The sequence below is a fragment of the Callithrix jacchus genome, chromosome 4 (genome assembly GCF_049354715.1).
Source record: "Callithrix jacchus isolate 240 chromosome 4, calJac240_pri, whole genome shotgun sequence".
Taxonomy (NCBI): Eukaryota; Metazoa; Chordata; class Mammalia; order Primates; family Cebidae; genus Callithrix; species Callithrix jacchus.
The window spans coordinates 132,549,429-132,573,108 of NC_133505.1; the positions used below are offsets into that span (position 1 = coordinate 132,549,429).

Here is a 23,680-nt window from a genome sequence, read left to right on the forward strand (position 1 = left end):
ACATGATGTCTGTTGAAAACAAGGCTCTAGGAATTTTGTTCATTCTTTAAAAACTTACGAATTTAAAAAATCAAACTTTTAAAAACTTTTTTTTTTTTAACGGCCGCTTAATATAATATTTGGATACGCTGCACCATGGGCTTTGAAGAAAGCCTGTCCGGAAAACCCAACATCCTCCATTGGGCCGGACGCTCCCGCGCCCCCGTAATGTCATTACCACGCGCGGCGCGCTCTGCGTCTCGGCGGACGTTGTGCGTCATTACCAACGAGGCGCAGGGGCGGGACGACTCTCGGCAGCGCCATCGCGCGCCTTCTAGTGGCAACCGGTTTCGAGGCCGGCCTCGGGCTTTTTAGCTTTGCACCGCGTCTCCTTCCCTCTCCCCTCAGCCTGGCTCACCGCACAGCGCCAGGCGAGAGGCGACGCCTCGAGGTAAAAGGGAGGAGGTGCAGGACGCGGAGCCTGCGAGGAGAGGCGGAGGCTCTAGGCTGCGAGGGCGGGTGCGATGGCGGATGAACAGGTGAACCGCAGCGCAGGCCTGGCCCCTGACTTTAAGGCCCCGGAGACTACAGAATGTACGGCTTCCTCTGTGGGGACCTGCGAAGCCGCCGCCAAGTCACCGGAGCCCAAGGACAACGACAGCACCTGCGTGTTCTGCCGGATCGCAGGGCGGCAGGACCCGGGCACCGAACTCCTGCACTGCGAGGTGAGCGGCGACGCGCGGCCGGCGGTGGGTGAGGACCTGGCGGTCCCTCGGAGGTCGGGCGGAGAGGCCTCGCCGGGCTGGACCCGGTGCGGAGGATCCCGATCGCTACTCCGCTGGCCGAGGCAGGGCCGCTCTGTGTGGATGGAGTTCGGTGAAGCTAGGGATACGCCCACCCCAGGCCTTTCTGCGGGGACCGGGTGTTGAGCACAGACGCTCTGCCAGGGGTCTGACGGGCCTTTGCTCCAGCGGTATTTTTGCTGTCCCAGGGTCACAGAGCGAATGACAGGGCCGAATACTTTGGCCTGTATTTGCAGGTACCCAGGTACTTGGTATAAATAGCATCTTGTGGCCTCTGCTTTTATTACAAAGATTCTCGCCCACCTTCAAGATACTGATTTGAAATTCTGCACACTATAATACCGTTACTGATGAGAGAACTAGTAGAAAATAGGTAATGATAATTGTGAAAAGCTGTTTGTTAGATTGGCGGAAAATAGTCTGGAGGGAGTGGGTCTGAGGTCAAACTATTACTGAATTACCTCTGAATTTCACTGTCAGGTGGGATGCGTGCACATTTTCAGAGCATGTAGACTTTGCCCAGATATTTTTAAACGGATAACTGGTACACACTTTATTCTGCTGGTTCTACTTGTCCATGTACAAACAACTTTTTGAGAGAATTAGCTCCAAAGATTGTGTCTTTTGTAGTAATCATTCCTTTATTTGTTAAAAATTAATAGAATTCCTTCTAAGCACCTTGTTTGGGAGGTTGGTGAGCAAGATAAGGGACAGACTGTGTCCAGATTTTACAGTCCAAAGGGCGGAATGTATACAGAGGAGGTAGCCAATTACAATGCCTCCTACTGTGGTCAGGGCAAGCTGGTGGGAGAGGCATCTAATCCAGATCTGAGGCGTTAGGGAAGGCTTCCCAGAGGAAATGAGACATGAAGAAATAAGTAGCAGTTGATCAGATGAGGAGTTGGAGAGAATAGTGTCCCAGGTAGAGAGACACCCCCACCCTGCCCAGAGGTTCAGTTTGTGCAATACAAAACTAACAGAAATTGTCTAACTGGTGCATAGAGTTTGAGAGGATGAGTAGTGAAAGACGAGGCTGGAGAGGTAAACAAGGGGCCAGATTATTAAATGTGATGGAATTCACATGAAGAAATTTTGTCTTTATCTGAAGAGCAAGGTGAAGATTCACTATGTTTAATGGTGGGTTGGAAGGACGAGGTTGTGGAGTTAAAGGAAGGGGTTTGATCTTTGAAAGGTCATTCTGGCACCGTTGTGGAGAATGATTTGGAAGAGACCAGTCTGGAGTTCGGAGAACTGTTACGAGGCTAATGGCATAATCTACCCTGATGGTGGCCTGAAATGAGAATGTGGTAGAGGAGATTATGAAAAGCATATCAATTTAAGAGATACAGTATTCAGGAGGTAAAACAGGCAGGACTTGTTAGTGGATATAGGTCAGTGATTCTCAACTGGGGGCAATTTTGCCTTCCCAGGGTACATTTTACAATGTCTTGAGATACTTTTGATTGTAACAACTTTGTGTGGGATGTTGCTTCTGGCATCTTACTAATGAATAAAAGCCAGAGTTGCTATTAACATGGTATGGTGCACAGGACTGCCCCCACTGGGACACACACACACACACACACACACACACAGAGATTTATGCAGCCCCCAAAATATCAGAAGTGCCAAGGTTTAGAAACCCTAATTTAGATATAAGAGAATAAGGAAAAGAAAGAGGGGGAAGTCAAAGATGATTTCTAGGTTTCTGGCTAGGGTAAACTGGTAGAGGTGATATCATTTCATTAAGACTGGGAATGTGGGAGGAGAAAAGATGGCCAGGGGAGTAGCACAGTGATGAGCTCAGCTATGGAGTCATGGAGTTTGAGGTGAGTTTGAGGCATCTAAGCAGAGATGTCCTTTAAATGGTTGGATGGTCTAGCACTCTGTAGAGGGATCTGTATCTCTAACCCAGATTACAGGAACTATAAATTTATAGACGGAAACTGAAAAAGAAGGGAAGCATTGGGATCACCCAGGAGGTAAAAAATGAAGGGGAGGTCTATACAGAACTCTAAAGAACACTAACATCATAAGGAACAGGCAGAGGAAGAGGACCTGAAAAGGGAACAGAGAAGGAACAGAAATTGAAAGATGGGGAAGCTAAGAGAAGGGGGTATGTCAAGAAGAAAGGAATTGTCAGCAGCAATATCAGCCTGCCTTCATCCTCAAATTTGGATTATGTGACCCTTGTATGTCCTTGCAGAGAGGCCAAGTCAGATCAGGACTGGTTGTGTCCCCACAGTGATGTTCACTGACCTTGAGTACAGCAATTTCATGAAGCTATGAAGCAGAAGGCAGATAGCAGTTGATTGAGAAGATGTTGGGGAAGGAAGGAGAGAAGACAGCAAATACAGACAACTCTTACAGGAATTTGGCAGTCTAGGGGAGAAGGGAAAGGGAATGGTGGCTACAGGAAAAGTTAGGGATTAAGACAAAGCTTTTTAAAACAGTGAAGACTTTCATGTGTTCAAATCCCAATGGGAAGATGTCTATAGTGAGAGGTTTAAAATGGCTCAGCAGGTAGAACGTTGCTCCTGGGAAAAAGGAAACTCATTCCTCACTGGATGTTTGAATGAGTCTGTGTGCCAGGCACTGTTGGAGGCCTGGGGATACAGCAGTAAATAAAACATGCAAAACTCTTTGCCCTTTTGGAGCTTATATTGTAGTTGCAGAAAAGGATAATAAGGAAAATGAGTAAAATTTATAGTTTATTAGATGGCAGAAAATAAAGGGGAAAGGGATGTAGTTTTAAATTTTTAGTCAGGAAAATCTGCACGAAGCAGGTGACATTTGGGTTAAGCCTTGAAGGAGGAGAAGGAGCAGTCATGTGGCTATTTACAAGTAAAAAATTTGAAGTAGCTCCTCTGAAGTCTGATAGAGAGAATTACGGAAACAAGGATTATTGTACAGTGGGTCAGGTGAGGTTGAGGACATTCAATTTAAGGTCATAGCGGTCTGCTCAGTTGTGTGATTTTTCTATCCCCTTTCCAGCAGCAGCCTAAAGCTGAGAGGTAAGGTAGGCAGTTGGACCCAGGGTTGGGGTCTTGCCATGTGGGTGTTATAGAAGTGTAGTGGGACACAGTTAAGACGTTATGGCAAGCAAGTGGCTGAAGTGATAGACTATGGAATATATGCTGAAGAGGAGAAGGCAGTAAAGATAGTTAGTACCCGATAGGGAGAAAGAATACGCACATCAGTTGTCTGTTTGCGGACCTCTGTTGGACTGACCCGCAGAGTCAGAAGGGACCTAGTTCTGCCTCTTCAGTCTCGTTTTATTATACTAAGTATAAAAGTAGGCCAAAGAGAGGTAAAGTTCATTTTTAAACTCAGAGTTCAATATCTGGTAGATCCTTAGAAACTGCTTTTAAATTTCACATTCTGCAATTCCAATAATGAAACTAATAGAAAGTAGATACTAGTAGCTGTAGAAAGTTTTGTCTAAAAATAGTCATCAAAAGGGGTGAGGTCCAGATTTCTATCACATCCAAGATGAGAGTTTTTCTTGGTTAAGAACAAAGCAAACAATATGAAGAGCCTGTGGATATTTTTATGGCGGAAATAAGACATGATTAGTACTTTTGACTAATTAACATCTAAATTAGGGAAACAGGATGAATATATACAATAGCCCATTGTCAGTGGAAAAACACAAACTGTGCTTTTTTTTGTTTTCTCATTCAACAACAGCAATCAACACAGAAGACTTCTGTGACCAAATGTATGGAGGTTTTCCCACACACACCAAGCAAACAATCAGTTTTGCAGGGACACCAGCTGCGTGTCCTCCATTTCAATTCTTTCACTATCTACCTGGAGATAGCATCAGATCCCACAGGTTGAAGACTCAGTCCCCAAGACTGGCCTGCCCTTCCCACCAGTTGCAAGTCCAGGCCTCTGGAACTTCTGACCGACCAGCTTGAAGTTTAGGATCCTATGACCCCTCTTTGGATTCAAAAATTTGCTAGAGTGGCTTATAGAACTCAGGGAAACACTTAGGTTTACTGGTTTATTATAGAGGATATTCCCAAGGATGCTGATGAAGAGAGGCATAGCCCAAAGTATGGGGAAAAGGGTGCAGAGCTTCCAATGTCCTCCGCGGGCATATCTCCCAGGAACCTCCACGAGTTCAGCTAGCCAGAAGCTCTCTAAACTCTATTATCTTGGGCTGTTTATGGAGTCTTCATTGAATAGGCTTGACTGACAACTCTGTATTAATGTGACTGGACAAAAAAGGTATGATCTAATATTAGTAGACTGAGTGTGGAAACCCAGCAAGGCCTGTTCAGATTCTTGGCTTCTCCGTGCAGCATTCCTTCCTCCAAGTTATAAGGCAGAATCCCTTCAGAAATGAAGGTCTCATGACCCACAGTCAGAAAGGTTGGGAGACATTACAGTCCTTCCTTGGGCAGGTGAGGGGAGGACAAGAGAAAGTCAGAGAGACTGAGAGAGAGAGAGATTCTTTTTCTGAGGCCTGCCTCTGAGGCCTGAAGTACCCCAATATGAAAACAAAAGATTATAACAAGGACGTTGGGAGTTACGAGCCAGAAATCGTGGATGGAGACATATATATATGTGTGTGTGTTTTATATATATACATATATAAAATCACATCCATATAATACAGAACATAAGATGCATATGGATATATAATAGTGCTCCCAAAAGTTGTGTGTCTTTTTCAAATTGAATTTAAGATGACTTGATGTACAAGAGCTCACTCATTAAAGGGTAAAGATTAATCTTTTTAAAAAGAATAGTTACATAACATAATTTGATGGTTTACATTATACATTCACATATTCCTTTATATATTTTAATTGTAAACATTTAGAAACTGTTGGGTTTATATAAAGCATAATTCAAGTACAAAAGATAAAAATTTCCATTTTGAGTAATAGGCGTTAACAGGATCATAACGGGTTAGTCTGGAAAACCTTTCCAGCAAAAGCATTAGAAGATTCTTCACTCCATAAACCTCTATATGGTGTTGTCTAATTGTATGCTGCAGATTTAAAACTAAGCAAAGACTGACGCATGCCTTCTCAGTGGGGCAGATGACACTCCCAAGGGGGTGAAAATTCGTTCTGGGTTGTGGGGGGACAATATCTTACTCTTTTCATGTATAGGCGGAGATATACATAAACAGTCTATAACCGTGGTATTAAAATCTCTTGAAAATGGGATTGGGGGAAAAAAGTCTTAAAAAGGCTCATTAGATAAGCAATAATGAAAACGTAGTTGAGAAACACTGGACTAGAACCTACCTTGCTTGGGACTATACTGAGGAAATAACTCAGTGCCAATTTAACTTGAACGTTGTCCCCCTTCTTTAATCAAATTTTGCCTAACACCTTAGATGATACTGAAATGTTTTTTCAAATGTTATTCTAAAAATTTGCTTTAGATATCAGTCAGGGTTCAGTGGCTGGAAAAAACAAAACATTCTAGTTACTGAAAGCAGAAATTGATTTAATGTAGAGAATCATTTGCTTAAAAAAAATCATTCGAAGTCCTGGTGGAGCAGGTTGTAGAATATCCTTCAGGAATGACACCCAGACCAGCACTGCAGAACTGGTTTATGGGAGGACTGCTTTTCCTGATGCAGTGAGGAAGGCAGGAGTCAGGTAGCTGCCATTAGCACTTTAGCCTCAGAAAGATGCTTCTTTAGATATGATTCAGAGATGAAGAAGCAATGTGACTGCTATTTTTAAGTGATGTTTCCAGTGAGAATGCTATTAGCATTTTGTATAGGACTCTATTTTGTCAGACTCTTTCTCCCTTTGCAGAATGGTTAGCATCCCTGATCTCTGTGCACTAAATTCCAGTAGTATCCATCATCAAAAGAGCACCTACATATTTCCACCTCTGGTTGAGAAACACTGCTTCAGAGCCACACTCTGCTGGGTCCATCCTGACAGCTTTGTTCCAATAAAAACGGATGTCCCACCATTCCTTGACATTTGTGAAGCTAATGATAAGGTATTCAAAGGGGGGAGGGAGAGAAAGATACAAGAAAGAAAAGAAAAACGTGTCTTTTTAGTTTAGAGCTGGCCAAGTTTGCTACATGGATAACAGAAGCAGCAAAATCATGGCTTTTTGATTGGCAAAATCTAAATTTTGTCTGAGATTTTTAGCTTTTTTAGTTCTGCATTACAGAAAGCAAAGAAATATTTAGAATGGAGGTTGAGTGCCAATCTGCCCTATTTGGGTTTTCAGATTTAAAGAAATCTGAAACAGTTATACGTTGTATTTAAATTGATGGTTAGAGTCAGTGGTGATAATGACGTCAGGATAGGCTAGCTCTTCCTTTAATCCACGTATTACCAAAAGGGATAAAAGTTGGTTCTTGCCTGGAGCGGAGCAGAGATGGCAGGAGAAAAACAGTTTTTATTCTTTTAATATGTAAGCATAGATATACCATACAGAACATAAACATATATACAGTATATCTGTGACATTAAAACATCATGGGAAGGGGCAATCAGAAAACATCTATAAAGGCTCCTTAGGGAGGTGATAATGAGAAAAGGTTAAGAAATACTGATCTAATTCAAAAATGGCCACAATTCCAATTTAAGGTGGGGTTTTGCAAGGAGAAACTGAAAGATCATGGAAAACCCATCTTTGTTCCTGGAAAAAACCTGAAAACCCAAATGACACAAATACATTTTTAAGGGGTAGAGGAGGGTGTATCAGTACCTTTATCTTCTATGAAGCGTCTGTTATTTATTTATCCAGCAGTTTTGCAGGCATACTTTGTGTTATTCACTTGGAGTTCAAAGATGAGTATGGCATGCCCCATACTTGAGGAGGTTTCCTGTGATCTGAATTGAGTGCAGGAAGGAAAATGCTCTTTTAGTTGATGTCGTTAGGGATGGATAGTCAAAATACTGTATCTTTAAGTCACTTGAAATCATTCTTTTCTTTGAATGGAATGATTATGCTACCAACATGACATATAATTAGGTTCATTTATTTTTGTTTGTTTTTGATTTTTAGGGACCATTCTTTTTTTCTTGTAAAGTGTGACATATACATGTCAAATATTTACATGTTTTCAGAGTCAAAATTGTAAAGCAAGGTGTATTTGGAGAAATCTGACATCCATTCTCTTGTCATCTCTTTCTCCATAAGAAACTTAAAAACTTTTTGTGTATCCTTCTATTTTGAGTAAATAGGTTTTCATATGTCTATATTTGTACTTTCTTACACACAAAAGATAGCCTAACCACTCTCTTGCTCCTTGCTATTTCTTTTTTAAACTAGAATATATCATAGAAATAATTTCATACATAGATGAAGATCATCCTCATTCCTTTTTACAGCCACACAATACTTCATTGTGTGGATTTGCCATAATTTATTAAACCAGTCTTCCAGATGCATAATGAAGATTTGGTTTATTTTTCAGTCTTTTGCTATCATGAATTATGTTGGAAAGAATATATGTATAATTTTATGTTTTTTGCCAGTGTATTATGGAATAAGGATCATTTTTCTTAAGATGAAGCATGTAAAAGATGCCTAGATCAACAGTAGGAATGGGAGAGAGAGTGACATCAGAGCTAGTTTCAGTATTTCAGAAAGCTTAGTGAAAATCTAATTCAGTCAGGGGGTAGGCTAACTAAAACTTCAAGTTTCTTTATTTTTCACAGGAATTTTATCTATTTCTGGTGATGAGAGTCATGTTGATTGGTAGTTTTTATTAGGATTGGGATTGGGAAATTAATTAAGATTGGGAAAATAAATTATCTATATGTGACAGTAAACAAAACGTTTTAATATAGAGGTTAGAAGACAAAACTAAGCTTTTTGGTTCATTCTTATGGCTAAGTTTAGTATAAGAGAGCAGATTTTTAGGAATCTCTTTAGCTCCTGCCAGCCATTAGACTGGCACTTGCTAGTTTTATTAATCTAAAGAAGTGTCATTCCGTTTGAGGTAGAGTTCAACTATGTCATCTCAAACTAGTTCTAACCAGGTTGTATTCTATACCGGAAAGAATTACATCTGGATTTTAAAAATTTAATATCATAACTGAGGGGAAATACAGATATATAACATTGTTGTGTTATGAATCAGTCTGGGAAGTATGATTGTGGCAATTTTGTTGTACTAGATTTGACCCCCAATTTTAATTGTTTCTGAGCTGGAAGAATTAAAGAAATAATGGTAATCCCAGCACTTTGGGAGACTGAGGCAGAAGGATTGCCTAAGTCCAGGAGTTTGAGACCTGCCTGGGCAGCATAGGGAGACCCCATCTCTACAAAACTATGCATATACATAGCCTGGCCTTGTGGTGTGCATCTATAGTCCCAGCTACTTGGGGGGCTGAGGTGGGAGGATCAACTGAGCTCAGGAGTTCGAGGCTGCAGTAAGCCGTGAATGTGCCACTGCATTCCAGCCTGGGCTACAGAGACAGACCCTGTCTCAAAGAAAGAAAAAAAGGAAAATTTTAAACAATCAAAAACATTGTAGTCCTTGACCTTATCCTTTTCTAAAACATTCCATAGATACCAATTTTTAATTTTACTACTAGACAGAAAAATCATAATAAAAATGATAAAAATGGATTCAAATTGATGTGTAATTGTCATGTTATCTTAGGATAACAAGTATTAATGGAATGGATGTGAGGCACTTGTTTGAATTAAATCTTGGCTCTTGGAATAGAGAACTGTTGAGCAGCATTGCATTCAGGGATTTTTTTCTAAGGAAAGTTCTGCTTATACTGATTTTAATTCATTTTTATTTAATATAAAGTAAAAATGAATTAAAATCAGATACTGAATAATTTATTCACTACTAGATATTTAATAGGGTTATTTAGAGAATATAGATTTTCTCTTAGGAAAATTTGAAACTCAGATGTTAATAGGTTGAAACACTCTCTTCTTCCTTTCCTTTCCTTTCTTCTGTAGATTACTATGTGGAGTAATATAAACCAGAAAATGCCATACATATATTATAGTGGGCCCATAAATTAGTACAATATACTGGAATTTGTTTCAGCATTTCAGTCTTTTTAATACTGTAAAGTGGCAAGTAAAAAGTATTTGGATACAATTACTTTTAAAATGTTTAAAAAATGCAGTCCCCGGACATGTACATGCTAGCTGATGTTCTTTTTATAATTGAGGAAAATGCTGCATTGAGAAAAAATTAAATGTAGAAAAGAATTTATCTTGCTGTGATTCTGTAGCCAAACCTTTAAAAATATGTATCAAGAGTGAAAAAAACCTTAGGGTAGGGATGGAGAAATGTGTAATGAAATAATAAACTCTAAGATTATTGGTAATGAAGTTTTAGTGAACTTTACTCATAATTGTTCCCCTGAAATTGCCTTTTGTGTTTTTTATTCTCTAGAATAAATGAGCATCTCATGAAGGAAGCATTATGAACATAATGCATAATTATAAAATTGCCCAGTGGAGCTTAGTTGTAACATAAGTATCATTTCTCTGTCAGACTGAGATTAATGCTATTTAAGTCATGCCAGAACAGCATTAAGAAATTCTTTTTAAAAATTCACTAACAAATGTTTTTTCCTTTAGAATGAGGACCTAGTTTGCTTCAAAGATATCAAACCAGCAGCAACTCATCATTATCTTGTGGTGCCAAAGAAGCATATTGGAAACTGCAGATCTCTAAGGAAAGATCAAGTAGAACTGGGTAAGATGGTGGCAGTATTCTTCATGTTTATATCATCTTCAGTTGGTATCAGTGATGGTAGTGAAGATTAAAAAGAAAAAGTCTAGTTAAGTACTGTGAAAAAGGAGCACTATGACTTTTTGAAATTTTCACTATAAAGAATTTTTAATTCATAGAAAAATAAATAGTATAATACTCATGTATGCATTATACAGCTTCCACATTTAGTAACTCATGGAGAATTTTTAAAAATATATTAACCTTCTCAGTCATTTTGAAGCAAACACCAGACATTATGCTATTTAACCTTTAAACTCTCTAGAAGAGAATATATTTTCATGCCTTTTTTTTTTTTTTTAAGATGGAATCTCGCTGTCACCCAAGCTGGAATGCAGTGGCGCGATCTTGGCTCACTGCAACCTCTGCCTCCTGGGTTCATGTGATTCTCCTGCCTCAGCCTTCCAAGTATCTGGGATTACAGGCACACACCACCATGCCCGGCTAATTTTTGTATTTTTAGTAGAAACAGGGTTTCACCATGTTGGCCAGGCTGGTCTCAAACTCCTGACCTCAGGTGATCCGCCCACCTGGGCCTCTTAAACTGCTGGGATTACAGGTGTGAGCCACCAGGCCTGGCCTATTTTTATGATTTTTTAAAATGATAGACTTTCTTGACTCTGAAATGAAAGGTGCTATGAAAAATGATAAACAACTTATGACAAATTAGCTCATATTGCCTTATAGTGAGATAATGTTGGTTCCTGCCTTATAATCTCCTATGAAGATGAAGTAGCACCAAAATTTAATTATGAGTTTTTAGTGATGAACATCTAGCTTCTGAAAAGGAGATTCTGAATCTTGTCTATTGAGGATGATTCTTTATCTTCCTACTCATGCCTTCTGTGACTCGTCACTTATCATTTTCTAAGATATTTCTATATCTTAGATATAGAAATTTGAAGTGAGATAACCTCACTTCAAATCTGCCTTAAAAAATAATTTCAACTTATATTTTAGATGAGGGGGTATATGAACAGGTTTATTACATGGGTATATTGCATGGTGCTGAGGTTTGGGATACAAATGATCTGTTACCCAGGCAGTGAGCATAGTACCCAACAGTTAGATTTTCAACTCTTGCCCCCGTTTCTCTCTACCTCTTTTAGTAGTCCCCAGTGTCTATTGTTGCCATTTTTTTGACCATGAGAACCCAGTGTCTAGACTCTCCTTATAAGTGAGAACATGGAGTATTTGGTTTGCCGTTCTTGTGTAATTCATTTATGATAATGTCCACCAGCTGCATCTGTGCTGCTGCAAAGGAGATAACTTCATTCTTTTTTTTATAGCTGTGTAGTATTACATGGTATATATGTACTACATTTTCTTTAGTCTACTGCTGATGGGCACCTAGGTTGATTCCATGCCTTTGCTATTGTGAATAGTGCTGTGATTCACATACAAGTGCATGTGTCCTTTTGGTAGAATAATTTATTGTCTTTTGATTATATACCTAGTAATGGGATTGCTGGGTCAAATGATAGTTCTATTTTAATTTTTTTGAGAAATCTCCAAACTGCTTTTTATTTATAGTGGCTGACCTAATTTACATTTTCACCAACAGTATATAAGTGTTATATTTTCTCCTCAGCCTCACCAGCATCTGTTATTTTTTTTACTTTTTAAAAATAGCCATTCTGATTGGTGTTTAGATAGTATCTTATTGTGGGTTTGATTTGCATTTTCTGTGATTAGTGGAGCATTTTTTCATGTATTTGCTGTCCTCTTGTACGTCTTCTTTTGAGAAGTGTCTGTTTATGTCTTTTGCCCATTATTTCATGGTGTTTTTTGGTTGTTTAATAAGTTATTTACAGATTCAGGATATTGCACCTTTGTCAGATACAAAGTTTGCAAATACTTTTTCCTATTCTGTACATTATGTGTTTTCTCTGTTGATAGTTTCTTTTATTATACCAAAGCTCTCTAATTGGGTCCCACTTGTCAGTTTGTGTTTTTATTGCAGTTGCTCTTGAGGACTTAGTCATAAATTACTTCCCAAGGCTGATGTCCAGAATGGTGTTTCCTAGAGTTTCTTCTAGTATTCTTATAGTTTGAGGTCTGACATTTAAATCTTTAATCCACCTTGTGTTAATGTTTGTATATGGGAAAAGGTAGGGGTCTAGTTTTATTCTTCTCCATATAGCTAACTGGCTATCCCAACACCGTTCATTGAATATGGTGTCTTTTCCCCATTGCTTATTTTTGTCAACTTTGAATATCAGATGGCTGTAGATGTGAAGCTTTATTTCTGGGTTCTCTATTGTGTTCTATTGGTCTACGTGTCTGTTTTTGTACCACTATCATGATGTTTAGGTTACACACACTTAATAGTATAGTTTGAAGTTGGATAATGTGATGACTTCACCTTTGTTCTTTTTGCTTAGGATTGTCTTGGCTACTTGGACTCTTTTTTGGTTGCATATGAATTTTAAAATAGTTTTCTCTAGTTGTGTGAAAAATGGTAGTGTTGAATCTGTAGATTGTTTTGGGAAGTATGACCATTTTAACAATATTGATTCTTCAAATCCATAAGCATAGAATGTCTTTCCATTTGTTTGTATCATCTGTGATTTCTTTCAGCAGTGTTTCGTAGTTCTCCTTGTAGAGTTCTTTCATCTCCTTGACTAGCTGTATTCCTAGATTTTTTTGTGTTTGTGGCTATTGTAAATGGGATTTTGTTCTTGATTTGAGACTTTCAGTTTGAATGTTTTTGTGTTTGGAAATGCTACTGATTTTTTTTACATTGATTTTGTATCCTGAAACTTTACTAAAGTGGTTTATCAGTTCCAGGAGCCTCTTGGTGGAGTCTTTAGGGTTTTCTAGGTATAGACTCATCTTGTTGGTGAAGAGAGATAGTTGGACTTCTTTTCCTATTTGGATGCCTTTTATTTCTTTCTCTTTCCTGATTGCTCTGGCTGGGACTTCTGAAATCTGGAAAGCCTTTGTCATGAGGGTCTGGGATTAGTTTGATCAATATTTTAAGGTAGCCTACACGATAGATCAATTGGGCTAGATTTTTAAAAGATGAGTAAAAAACCACTTTGATGGAAAACCATCATGTGTGGTTCATTAATGTTTAGGCTAGTGAATTAGCCTAAACATTAGGCTGTTTTTAAACTGTTCATTCTGAATACAGCAAAGTACTTTAGTCATTTGAAGTTCTAACAGTACATTTTGGAACATATATGATTTATAACTATAGGGTAGCATTTGAGCTTATAACAGTTAGATCCAATTTAGATTTACCTGATTGAAACATTTCATTTGCTTATTAAAAGTTTCTATTTTCATTCTTGTAGTTATTTCTTAGATTTCACACTTTAGCTTTTTAGGAATTTTTCAGTTTATCTTCAGCAAGGTAGAGAATAGAGGCTGTTGTTATAACTAGCTTTTATGACTGTTGCAAATCAAATGCTGCTAATTTTGAAGCAGCTGGTACATTACATTTTTCTATTTGCTTTTGTGTTATATTTGAATATTTACATACTAAAATTTGTTACAAATTAATAATTTTGATATAATCTATAAAGCTGAGGAAACAACATATGGAAGAGTTCAATAACACTATTGAAGAATATGATTGTAGTTTACATTTATAGATCTTTTCTTAAATACAGCATACAGTTTTTTAAAAAGCATATGTTCACCAAAGTTGACCATATTCTGAGCAATGAAATATGGCTCAATACATATCAAATGATTGAAATCTTGTAAATATGTTTTCTAAAGACAGTGGAATTAAATTAGAAAAATAACAAATTACAAAAAAAGATATAGTCTGGCTTGAAGTGGTTTGGAGCTTTTTTTGGACTCTTTGGTACTGGCCTAGTCATGGAAGGCTGGCAGTCTCCTAGCTCAAGCCTAACTTAAAGAAGTAAACATTAATAATCATTTTGTAATTTTCAATATATCATCTATCCTCTGTAGATTTTTTTACTTCTTTCTCTTTCAAACACATGATTACACCATTTAGAAAATACAGAGGCCTAATGTTTGTCATTGAGCTTTGAAAATCCCAGGTTACCAAAATTTTTCTGATGGGGAGGTTTATTCCCACCTGAAGGCCATAAAACACCAAGAGAAGAGAGATGATAAAGCAAATGGAATTTGGAAGCCAGAGTGTTATACAAATGTTTGCCTAGTCAAGGATAGGCTGTCTGGAAGGGATACCATATCCTTAATTTGGGCTCAAAGACAAATTCTCAATTTTCTTGTCTTATTAAATCAAACAATTTCTGTTTAATTACTTGGTCTTCTTACAGTCAGAGTTAGTCCTCATATGATCAGATGTCCTAAACAGCCACTTGATAATACTTTTCAACAGCTGTCCCAAAATCTCCCTATTTGTGAAATTTTGTAATAGTGATGTTGCACTGGGGCTCAATTTGAAACTTTATTTCAGTTGTTGATAAGCAGACTTCTCAGTGACTTAAAGCTATGAATGTCTTTATTTTATTTACTTATTTTTGAGACAGAGTCTCACTCTGTTAACCTAGGCCTGAGTGCAGTGGCACAATCAGCTCAGTGCACTTCAACCTCCTGGGCTCAAGAAATTCTTCTGCCTCCACTTCTCAAGTAGCTAGGAGTATAGGTGTGCACCACCATCCTGGGCTACTTAAAAAAATTTTTTTTTGTAGTGACAAGGTCTTACTTTTTTGCCCAGGCTGGTCTCAAACTCCTAGGCTCAAGTGATCCTCCTGCCTCAGCCTCCCAAAGTGTTGGGATTATAGGGGTGAGCCACTGTGCCTGGCCTGAATGTGTCTTTAAATGTTTACCCATTTGCCATTGAGTGAAGATCAATGGCAATTTGTAAACTTAATATCTCCTCTAGTGTAATGTTGTGTCTTTTCTGTTTTACAGTTGAGAACATGGTAACTGTCGGAAAAACCATTCTTGAAAGGAATAATTTCACGGACTTCACAAATGTGAGGTGTGTATACTTCCAGGTAGAAACCAATATTATACATTATTGACTTTTTTTGAAATGTTATTTCTTCATGGAAAATGGAAACAGAGGTAACAGTTTGTGATAAATAGAGTTTTCCTAAAAGTGAGAATATAGTTCATTGGTAGTATAAATTTAATGAAACTTCCTCGTGTCTCAATATCTTCCAATAATTTCCACTTATAGTTTGGACAGACAAGTCTATATGAGCAGTGGGGTAGGTAAAATCGTTACAAGTCTACTTTTCAAAAAAATTTTTTTGAGACAGGATCTCATTCTGTTGCCCAGGCTGGAGGGCAGTGGTGTGATCATGGCTCATTGCAGCCTCAATTTCCCAAACTACCGTATCCTTCTACCTCAACCTCCAGAGTAGCTGGGACCACAAGTGAGTACTACCACACCCAGCTAATTTTTAAATTTTTTATGTAGAGACAGGGTCTCCCTATGTTGCTCAGGCTTGTCTCAATCTCCTGGGCTCAAGTGATACTCCTGCCTCAGCCTCACAAAGTTCTGGGATTACAGGTGTGAGTCACCACAGCATGTCTACTTTTCTTTGTTCAATATGTGCATTCCTATAACACTGTGTGCAAGTTGAATTTTCTTGTAAAATTTTATATGATTTAAAAACATTATTATAACTTTTTTCTTTTTTTGTTTTTTTATTAAAACATTATTATAATTCTAACATTAAATTAACGAATTTGTTGTCTGCTAAACTCTGGCGTAAGTACATGATGTTCAATTTATCAACTTTTTTTTTTTTTTGAGACAGTATCTTGCACTGCCCTTCAGGCTGGAGTGCAGTGGTGTGATCTCAGCTCACTGTATCCTTCCCCTCCCGAGTTAAAGTGATTCTCCTTCCTCAGCCTCCCACATAGCTGAGATTACAGGCGCATGCCACCATGTCTGACTAGTTTTTGTATTTATAGTAGAGACAGAGTTTTTCTATGTTGGCCAGGCTGGTCTCAAATTCTGGAACTCAAGTGATCCATCCGCCTCGGCCTCCCAGAGTGCTGAGATTACAGGCATGTGCCATCATGCTAGCCTTTTACAATGTTTTAATTTATCTAAGTAATGTTTTTCTTTTTAAAATATTTATCATTTTGCTTCTGTGACACAAGCAGGTATAATGGGGATTGTTTCTAATCCTTTTGACCTAGAACTCAGAATAGGCTTGAATTCTGATGTTCTCCATGCTATTTGTGGTGTACTCTTCTTACACTGTCTGTATTAGTTTAGACATGCCATTTTAGCCTCTCCAAGATAATACCTGCTCTGTTTAATGGTAGGCGCAAATGAGCTTCTCGTGTGAAAAATCCTCTGAAAACTGTTAAACATTACCAAGTATGATAATGACAAGGAGCAGATGCTGTTTGAGACCCTTTGGCCAGAAGCCACACATTTCCTTCCCAGTCATAGGATGCTGGGACATTAGAAGAATGAACACTGGACAAAGAATCAAGAGCTCTGAGTCTCAACCCCAGCTCCGTGACTATCTAACTTTGTGACCTTGGGAAATATTTTAAACTTTCTGGATCATGGCTTCCCCATCTTTAAAATGAAAAGATTGAGTGAACCTTTGAGTTGCTTCAAGCTTCCAGATTACTTGATTCTACATTATATACCTTTTTCACAGAAGGAAAACCTAGTCTCCTCTTCTAGGTAGTGGTGGGAATTTTTGAGTATGTACTACATATCTGGCTCCACACTGCTAGTCCCAGAGGATCACTGCTGCAGTATAGCACTTCTCTTATGCCTCACTTCCACACTCCCACTCACTGATAGCTTGAACAGGCAAATATTTCTAGGCTTTGATTATTGTTACAGGTGTGCTTTGCTCTGCTGAGCATAGGTGGACTTGCACAACTTTTTGTAAGCTTATTTTTAAGAGTTTAAATCATATTATAAAAACTTTTTAACCATTTAAAGGAATTCTCATGTATTTTTTAGAAAGCACATAATTATAATTATCATCTAACTGATTTTAAGTATTAAACAAGAAACCTGGGTGATGATGACAGTTTTTTTTATGATGACATAATTAATCTCACTACTGACATACTGGTTTGGTAGGAAATGTCTCACTACTTTATTAAAGGAAAACGTATGCCATCTACTGGCTGTGTATTGAATAAAGAAACACTGCTACTTAACTGTTCAGTGATGTTTTAAAAAATTCATTGCAAGAGCATATTTTAAGAGACTGAAAGCTTAAGATGATAAGGACTGAAGTGATAAGGCATTATGCCAACTCAGAATTCATAAAGATTATACTGAGGCATAATATGCTGTTAAGGCCTTCCTTGATGATGAGCTTATGTTACTAGGAACTTCAACATGAAAAGAAGAGGAAGTACGTTAATCCTCTGAAGTGCATAAAGAGAAATAGGAAAAAGATTTGTGACAGTCTGTTTACCTTAGGTACTTATTTTGGATCTCGTTAATATTTACATGTTTTTGCCTAAAAAATGGCTTTAAACTATTGTAGAACTGGTTTGTCAATCATCACTTCCTTTTCTGTTTTAGGATGGGTTTTCATATGCCTCCATTCTGCTCCATTTCCCACTTGCACCTTCATGTTCTGGCACCAGTGGATCAGCTTGGCTTCTTATCCAAGTTGGTTTATAGAGTCAATTCCTATTGGTTCATCACAGTGAGTATTCTTGTTATATCAGCAGCATACAAAAATATTTAAAATATTTGTCCTTTTCGTTGTAGTTTTCTCTTGTCAGCAGTAGGCACTTACTCATACATAGGCTTGATGACCTGTTTTAACATACTACTTGCACATATCCAAATAATGTTTTTAATTTGGGGGATTTTCAAGATCATCAGTCTGTAGGAAAAAAAGCTATGGCTAAGTCTTTCTTATTGCAGGTAGCAGATATGATATAAGAGAACCATGGTATTCTGAGTCCTGACTTTTGAGTCAGATCTGGATTCAAATTCTGGCTGCATTGCTTACTTGAGGGTCCATGTGAAAGTTACTTATGTTTTTTAAGGCTCAAGGTCTTTATTATCTGTGTATAGGTAACAGTGCCTACACCTAGGGTTGTTAAGAGAGTTGATGAGATAACTTATATGTAAAGCCCTTAAAACAGTACCTTGCAATAGTAAGTAGTCAGGAAATGTTACCTGCTACCTCTATTGTTATACCATCATTATTGTAGAAATTAAGTTTTTGTATTGTTTGATAGTTTAAACTCCTTGAAAAAGAGTTGTAGTAGTAGCATCACCTACCAGATCTGTGGTCAAAAAAAAACACAAACTTTTTCTTTGAGATGGAGTCTCATTCTGTCGCCAGGCTGAAGTGCAGTGGTGTGATCTCAGCTCACTGCAACCTCTGCCTCCCAGGTTCAGGCGATTCTCCTGCCTGAGCCTCCTGAGTAGCTGGGACTACAGGCATGCACTACCATGCCCAGCTAATTTTTTTTTATTTTTAGTGGAGATGGGGTTTCACCATGTTGGCCAGAATGGTCTCAATCTCCTGACCTTGTGATATGTCTGCCTTGGCATCCCAAAGTGCTGGGATTCAGGCATGAACCACTGTGCCTGGCCCAAAGTTTTAAGTGTAAAAAAATTACAGCATTCTGCTTTGCTAAAGCAAAAGTGGAGTAGAATTTTGCTGTTTATATACCTGTGGTCTGAAAGTCAACCCTTATCTATTAAGTGACTCTGGTCCCTCTATGACCAATTGACCAGAAACTTAGCAGGGTGTTATTTTATGTGTCGATGATGATGAAGTGATCTATAGTTGCCATATAAGAATAATCATCAAATAGTATTTATTTACCATTAGTTAATGAATGGTATCACTTAAGTATCTAATTTCTAGAAACTTCATATTTCAAACATATTATCCCTTCTTCAGCTTGTTGCCTAGATGATTTTATTTAAATCATATAAAAATAAAAAATTAGCTGGGCATGGTGGTGTATGCCTGTAGTCATAGCTACTTCAGAGGCTAAGGTGGGAGGATTGCTTCAGCCCAGGAGGCCAAGGCTGTACTGAGTGATCATGCCACCGCACTCCAGCTTGGGTGACAGAGTAAGACCCTGTCTCAAAAAAAAAATTAAAAATTAAAAAAAATATATGATACATATATATGTATATATACATGCATGTGTATGTATTTGAAATTTTTAAATGTGGGACATTCTGCATGACAGCTAGTTTGATTTTTTTACAAAGTTAGTGTAATAGAAAAGGATTTTTTTTCTTATTTTTATTTCTAATTTTCCATAAGAGCTACACCTTTATAATAAAAGATGAACAAAAATACATTTTTGTAATGTTTTGACTGTATTTTCTTACATGAAAGACTTTTTAACTTGGAAAACATCAATGTACAAAATTTTAAGATATGTTGATGTGGTTCATCCTAAGAATCTGAACTCTTCTTAAATCTGACTTTGTTAGTATGTCTTATGAGACCTTGAAAAAAATCAGGATAAAGATATTGAAGTTTATTTCAAAATCTTATTTAATGATCCAGATTATATAGTGTGATTGAGAAAAACACTGAAATGTTGTAACTCAAAGACTTTAGTTTACAAAGTTTTTTTTTTAAAAAATAGCCTTTTATTCAGGGCTGATTTAGGTTCACAGCAAAATTGAGTAGAAACTACAGAGAGTTCCCATGCACCCCCTCCCCCTCCACATGTACAGTTTCCTCACTATCACATCCTACACCACAGTGGTATATTTGTTACAACTGATGAACCCCATTGTCAAATTGTTATCACCACAGTCCATAGTTTATTTTAGTGTTGACTCTTGGTTTTACATTCATTGGTATTGACAAATGTATAAGGACATGTATCCACCATTATAGCATCATACCTAATAGTTTTACTGCTCTAAAAATCCTCTGTGTGCTGCCTATTCATTCCTCCTTCCCCTCTAACTCCTGGCAACCATGGATATTTTTATTGTCTCTATAGTTTGCCTTTTCCAGAATGTCATATGGCTGGAATACCACAGTATGTAGTCTTTTCAGATTGGCTTCTTTCACTTAAAATATGCATGTAGGGTTCTACTTTACTTTTTAAAAGTTTAGTGATATATTTATTTCCTTTTCTTCTTGAAACTTGTTAATGAATTTGCAAGGTAGGCAACAATCTGCCTATTTATATACAATGTAGAATAATTGTGTATAGATATTATATTATACCAAGAGGTTTTTTTTGTAAGATATTTTTAGGAACAGAAAATGTAGTACTCAACTATTCTAATATGGCATATTATAATAGGGATACTAGTAGAATTATTTGATAGAGACTGTGATATCTAGAATTAAAGCTTTTTTTTTTAAATTACAGGCTGATCATTTGATTGAAAAACTAAGAACATGAAAATATCAACAGTAGAAGATTTTTCTAATTTTGGCTCAGCATGAAGTAATGTTTAGGTCCCTTTGAAGTCTAATTGCAATTTTAAGGTTTGTTGGGTTTTATGAGAGGCTATTACTGAGTGGCCTTAAATCTTTTCTGAATGTCTATTTCCTGAGATCTGTGTTACAGTTATAAGAGTATTTTGTTACTGACTTCTTTGTTTTAATGATTACTTGTTTAAGGATTTTATATATATGACACTATAGATAAAATCCTATTTAAGACAAATTCTGTTAATCAAGAAGGGCTTTATTTTTTTAAGTTAAATATTTTCATTTCTCAGTAGTCAATTATAATAGTGATTTATTTATGAAGAATAAACTATTATAGAAAGTACTTTATTGGAACCTTCATTACTGTGAAGGAGAAAAATAACGTAGCTATTTCTTGACAGTTCTATAGTTTTACACATAAATTTTCAAAATAAAGAATACCATACTAAACAATAATCTCTGATCCTGTAGAGGGAAGAAATTATATATTTGACACTTTTTCCTCAAATTTCAGATGCCAGTTTTCACTTCTTGAAGCTTTGAATCTTTTTAATAAATCTATTCTGAAAGCTATATAATATATATAATTTCAGTGAATTTACAACAACTATCAAATTGACTATCAGAATTCACTGTAATGGAATTTGCCTGTAATAACATAAAGGGGGAAGAAACATAAAGTGGTTCTCTTAATAAAACTAGCAGAAACTGTTGTTTTATGGCGTGTTTTTGTATCAAAGAGAAGTCAGAATACAAAGCGGTTAAACTTTGCTTTTATCGTGAAAAAGGCATTTGAAAGTAGAGATGGGCATCTGAGAAAATTTAATAACACAATGTTAATATTATTGATATATCATTTTATGAGGCGTATTTTGTTAGAAATTGTTTTTTTGGTGCTAATCTGCAGTCACAATAGTGAATATGAATGAAGTTAATTCTACATTGTGCCAATGTGTGATAGTACCATGTATGTGAGTATGAATAAATGAACATGAGGATTAATGTAGTGTTGAAAATAGGCTGAGATACTAGTTTTCTTTTTTAGAGGGGGCATGTATTAAATATAGTTTTAAGTAACAAATTACTTATTACAAAGTTACAACATGTGGAATCAATACTGTTTCATTTGTTCGTTAATTTATTCATTCAGAAAACATTTGTTGAGCATTTAATGTGTACCAGACATTGCCAGGATCAGGAGATAAAGCAATGAAAACAGACAATTCAGCCTGCAATTGCTAGTACAGGGGTCAAACAAAGTCAATGATTAGAATTTAGTGTGTTAAGTGCTATGATGCCACAGAGGAGGCTGTGAAGGGAGAAACACTTCTGAGAATGGGTGGTAGTAGAACTGAATATTTAAGACTGTTAGGTGGGTAGACAGTGACTGATTAGGCCGAGAAACCCACATGTATTTCCTCAAGGAAATTCTGCTTCCACTGTTAATTTACTTTACAATGGATGTGAATGTCCAGATTTCATCTTATTTACTGAAGGTGGAGAAAGGATGTGGAAGTAGGGGTTATAGGTTCTCAAAAGTGGATTTAGAGGTTTTTTATCACCGTTTTGTGATACAGTTCACTGAGCACTTACACAGATTAACAGTTACAAGTTTCTATAAATCAGTTAGAATATAGTCATTCGATTCTAAATCAGTTGGAATATAGTCAGCTTCAGGGACGGAATTTTCAACAAGTGCAACCTTTGATTGTTTTACTATGGGAACTTTCAGTGATATAATTGACAACATTATAACAATAACAGGTAAAGTATGTAAGGAACTCTCAAATGCCTTACGGAACTCATTGAAAATGTGTTTATCCAATTGATTCAACTTTTATAGGTTTATATGCTCTCATATAAACCAATTTTTAAAAACCCTTGGAAACACATTTTTTTAGAAGTTCTCATTTACTTATAAAGATTAATAATCAAATTACTACAATTAATATCCATTTGGCCTTTTCAGTAGTCTAAATATCTAGCCATCTATAACACTAATTCATCTAGCCAATTCAAAATAAGGCTAATTCATAACCTGTCTTAAAAATGTTTGAAGTAGTATCAAGAACATTGTTTATGCATGTTATGATACTGTTTGTGGAACTGTAAAATTATTATGAGTATTTTAAACTGTGCTTACTTAGCTAGAAGAAAATGAAATAAAAATGAAAAAATACTGTCAAATTTTACCTCTCTGGACTTTTTAAATAGTACTAAAAACAGAAAGGTGTTTATAAAACACCTTTCATGGTTGATCAGTGTATGAAAGGTATACTGTGGTGATGTAAACACACCTCTTTCAGATAAAGAATCCAAGGTTAAGAGCACAGCCTTTATTACTGTAACACTTATAACTTATATATTTCTAGATTTTGATATGAAAAAGTCACTTACAAAAGCTGGTGCCTACAACTTTCATTAATTTTTTTAGTATGCACTAGGTACAAGTACTCCAAGTCACTATAATGAAACTGATACTTGTTGATTCATTTGTTTATGAATCAGCTCTTATTCTTGCAATATAAATACAAACAATAGATCTGACTCAGGTGAAATCAACTTAATAAAAATATCTAAGTCCTCTTCTGATTGAGGAGGATGAGATCCTCATTATATGATTAGTTATTTAAAATCACAAAATAGAGATGGATTCATAATAATCAATCATGCATTATTTAAACCAATCCTTAAGCCAAAATCTTTTAAGTATAATATTTTCTATTCATATGAAAATATTGTGATTTCAACAGAGTGAAACCCCATCTCTACTCTGAAGCTTAAAATGTTCCTCCTTCTCAACCTGTTCCTTTTAGTTTTCCCCATCTTCATTAATGGCAACTCCAGTTTTCCATTGC

The 23,680-nt window shown here is 36.8% G+C and overlaps 1 protein-coding gene across 2 annotated transcripts; it reads left to right on the forward strand.

Annotated features, from left to right (window-relative positions):
* Nucleotides 1-315: 315 nt before the first annotated feature.
* HINT3 (histidine triad nucleotide binding protein 3) lies at nucleotides 316-23,009 on the forward strand. 2 transcript variants are annotated; one of them, XM_078370065.1, is made up of 5 exons: nucleotides 316-704; nucleotides 10,338-10,455; nucleotides 15,352-15,437; nucleotides 17,963-18,089; nucleotides 20,758-23,009. In XM_078370065.1, exons 1-4 carry the CDS (start codon nucleotides 504-506, stop codon nucleotides 18,062-18,064), a joined length of 507 nt encoding a protein of 168 aa, XP_078226191.1. In that variant the 5' UTR covers nucleotides 316-503; the 3' UTR covers nucleotides 18,065-18,089; nucleotides 20,758-23,009. The 2 variants fall into 2 exon arrangements, with proteins under 2 accessions (XP_078226191.1, XP_002746979.1); XM_002746933.5 differs by having other exon boundaries at nucleotides 15,352-15,421.
* The last annotated feature ends 671 nt before the right edge of the window (nucleotides 23,010-23,680 follow it).

Excerpts from the sequence above, each read along its gene's own strand:
- HINT3 (XM_002746933.5), top strand. The coding sequence starts at position 504 with ATGGCGGATGAACAGGTGAACCGCAGCGCAGGCCTGGCCCCTGACTTT. Across the intron at positions 15,422-17,962 it reads ACGGACTTCACAAATGTGAG|GATGGGTTTTCATATGCCTC; the intron begins GTGTGTATACTT and ends TTTCTGTTTTAG. Across the intron at positions 18,090-20,757 it reads ATTCCTATTGGTTCATCACA|GCTGATCATTTGATTGAAAA; the intron begins GTGAGTATTCTT and ends TTTAAATTACAG.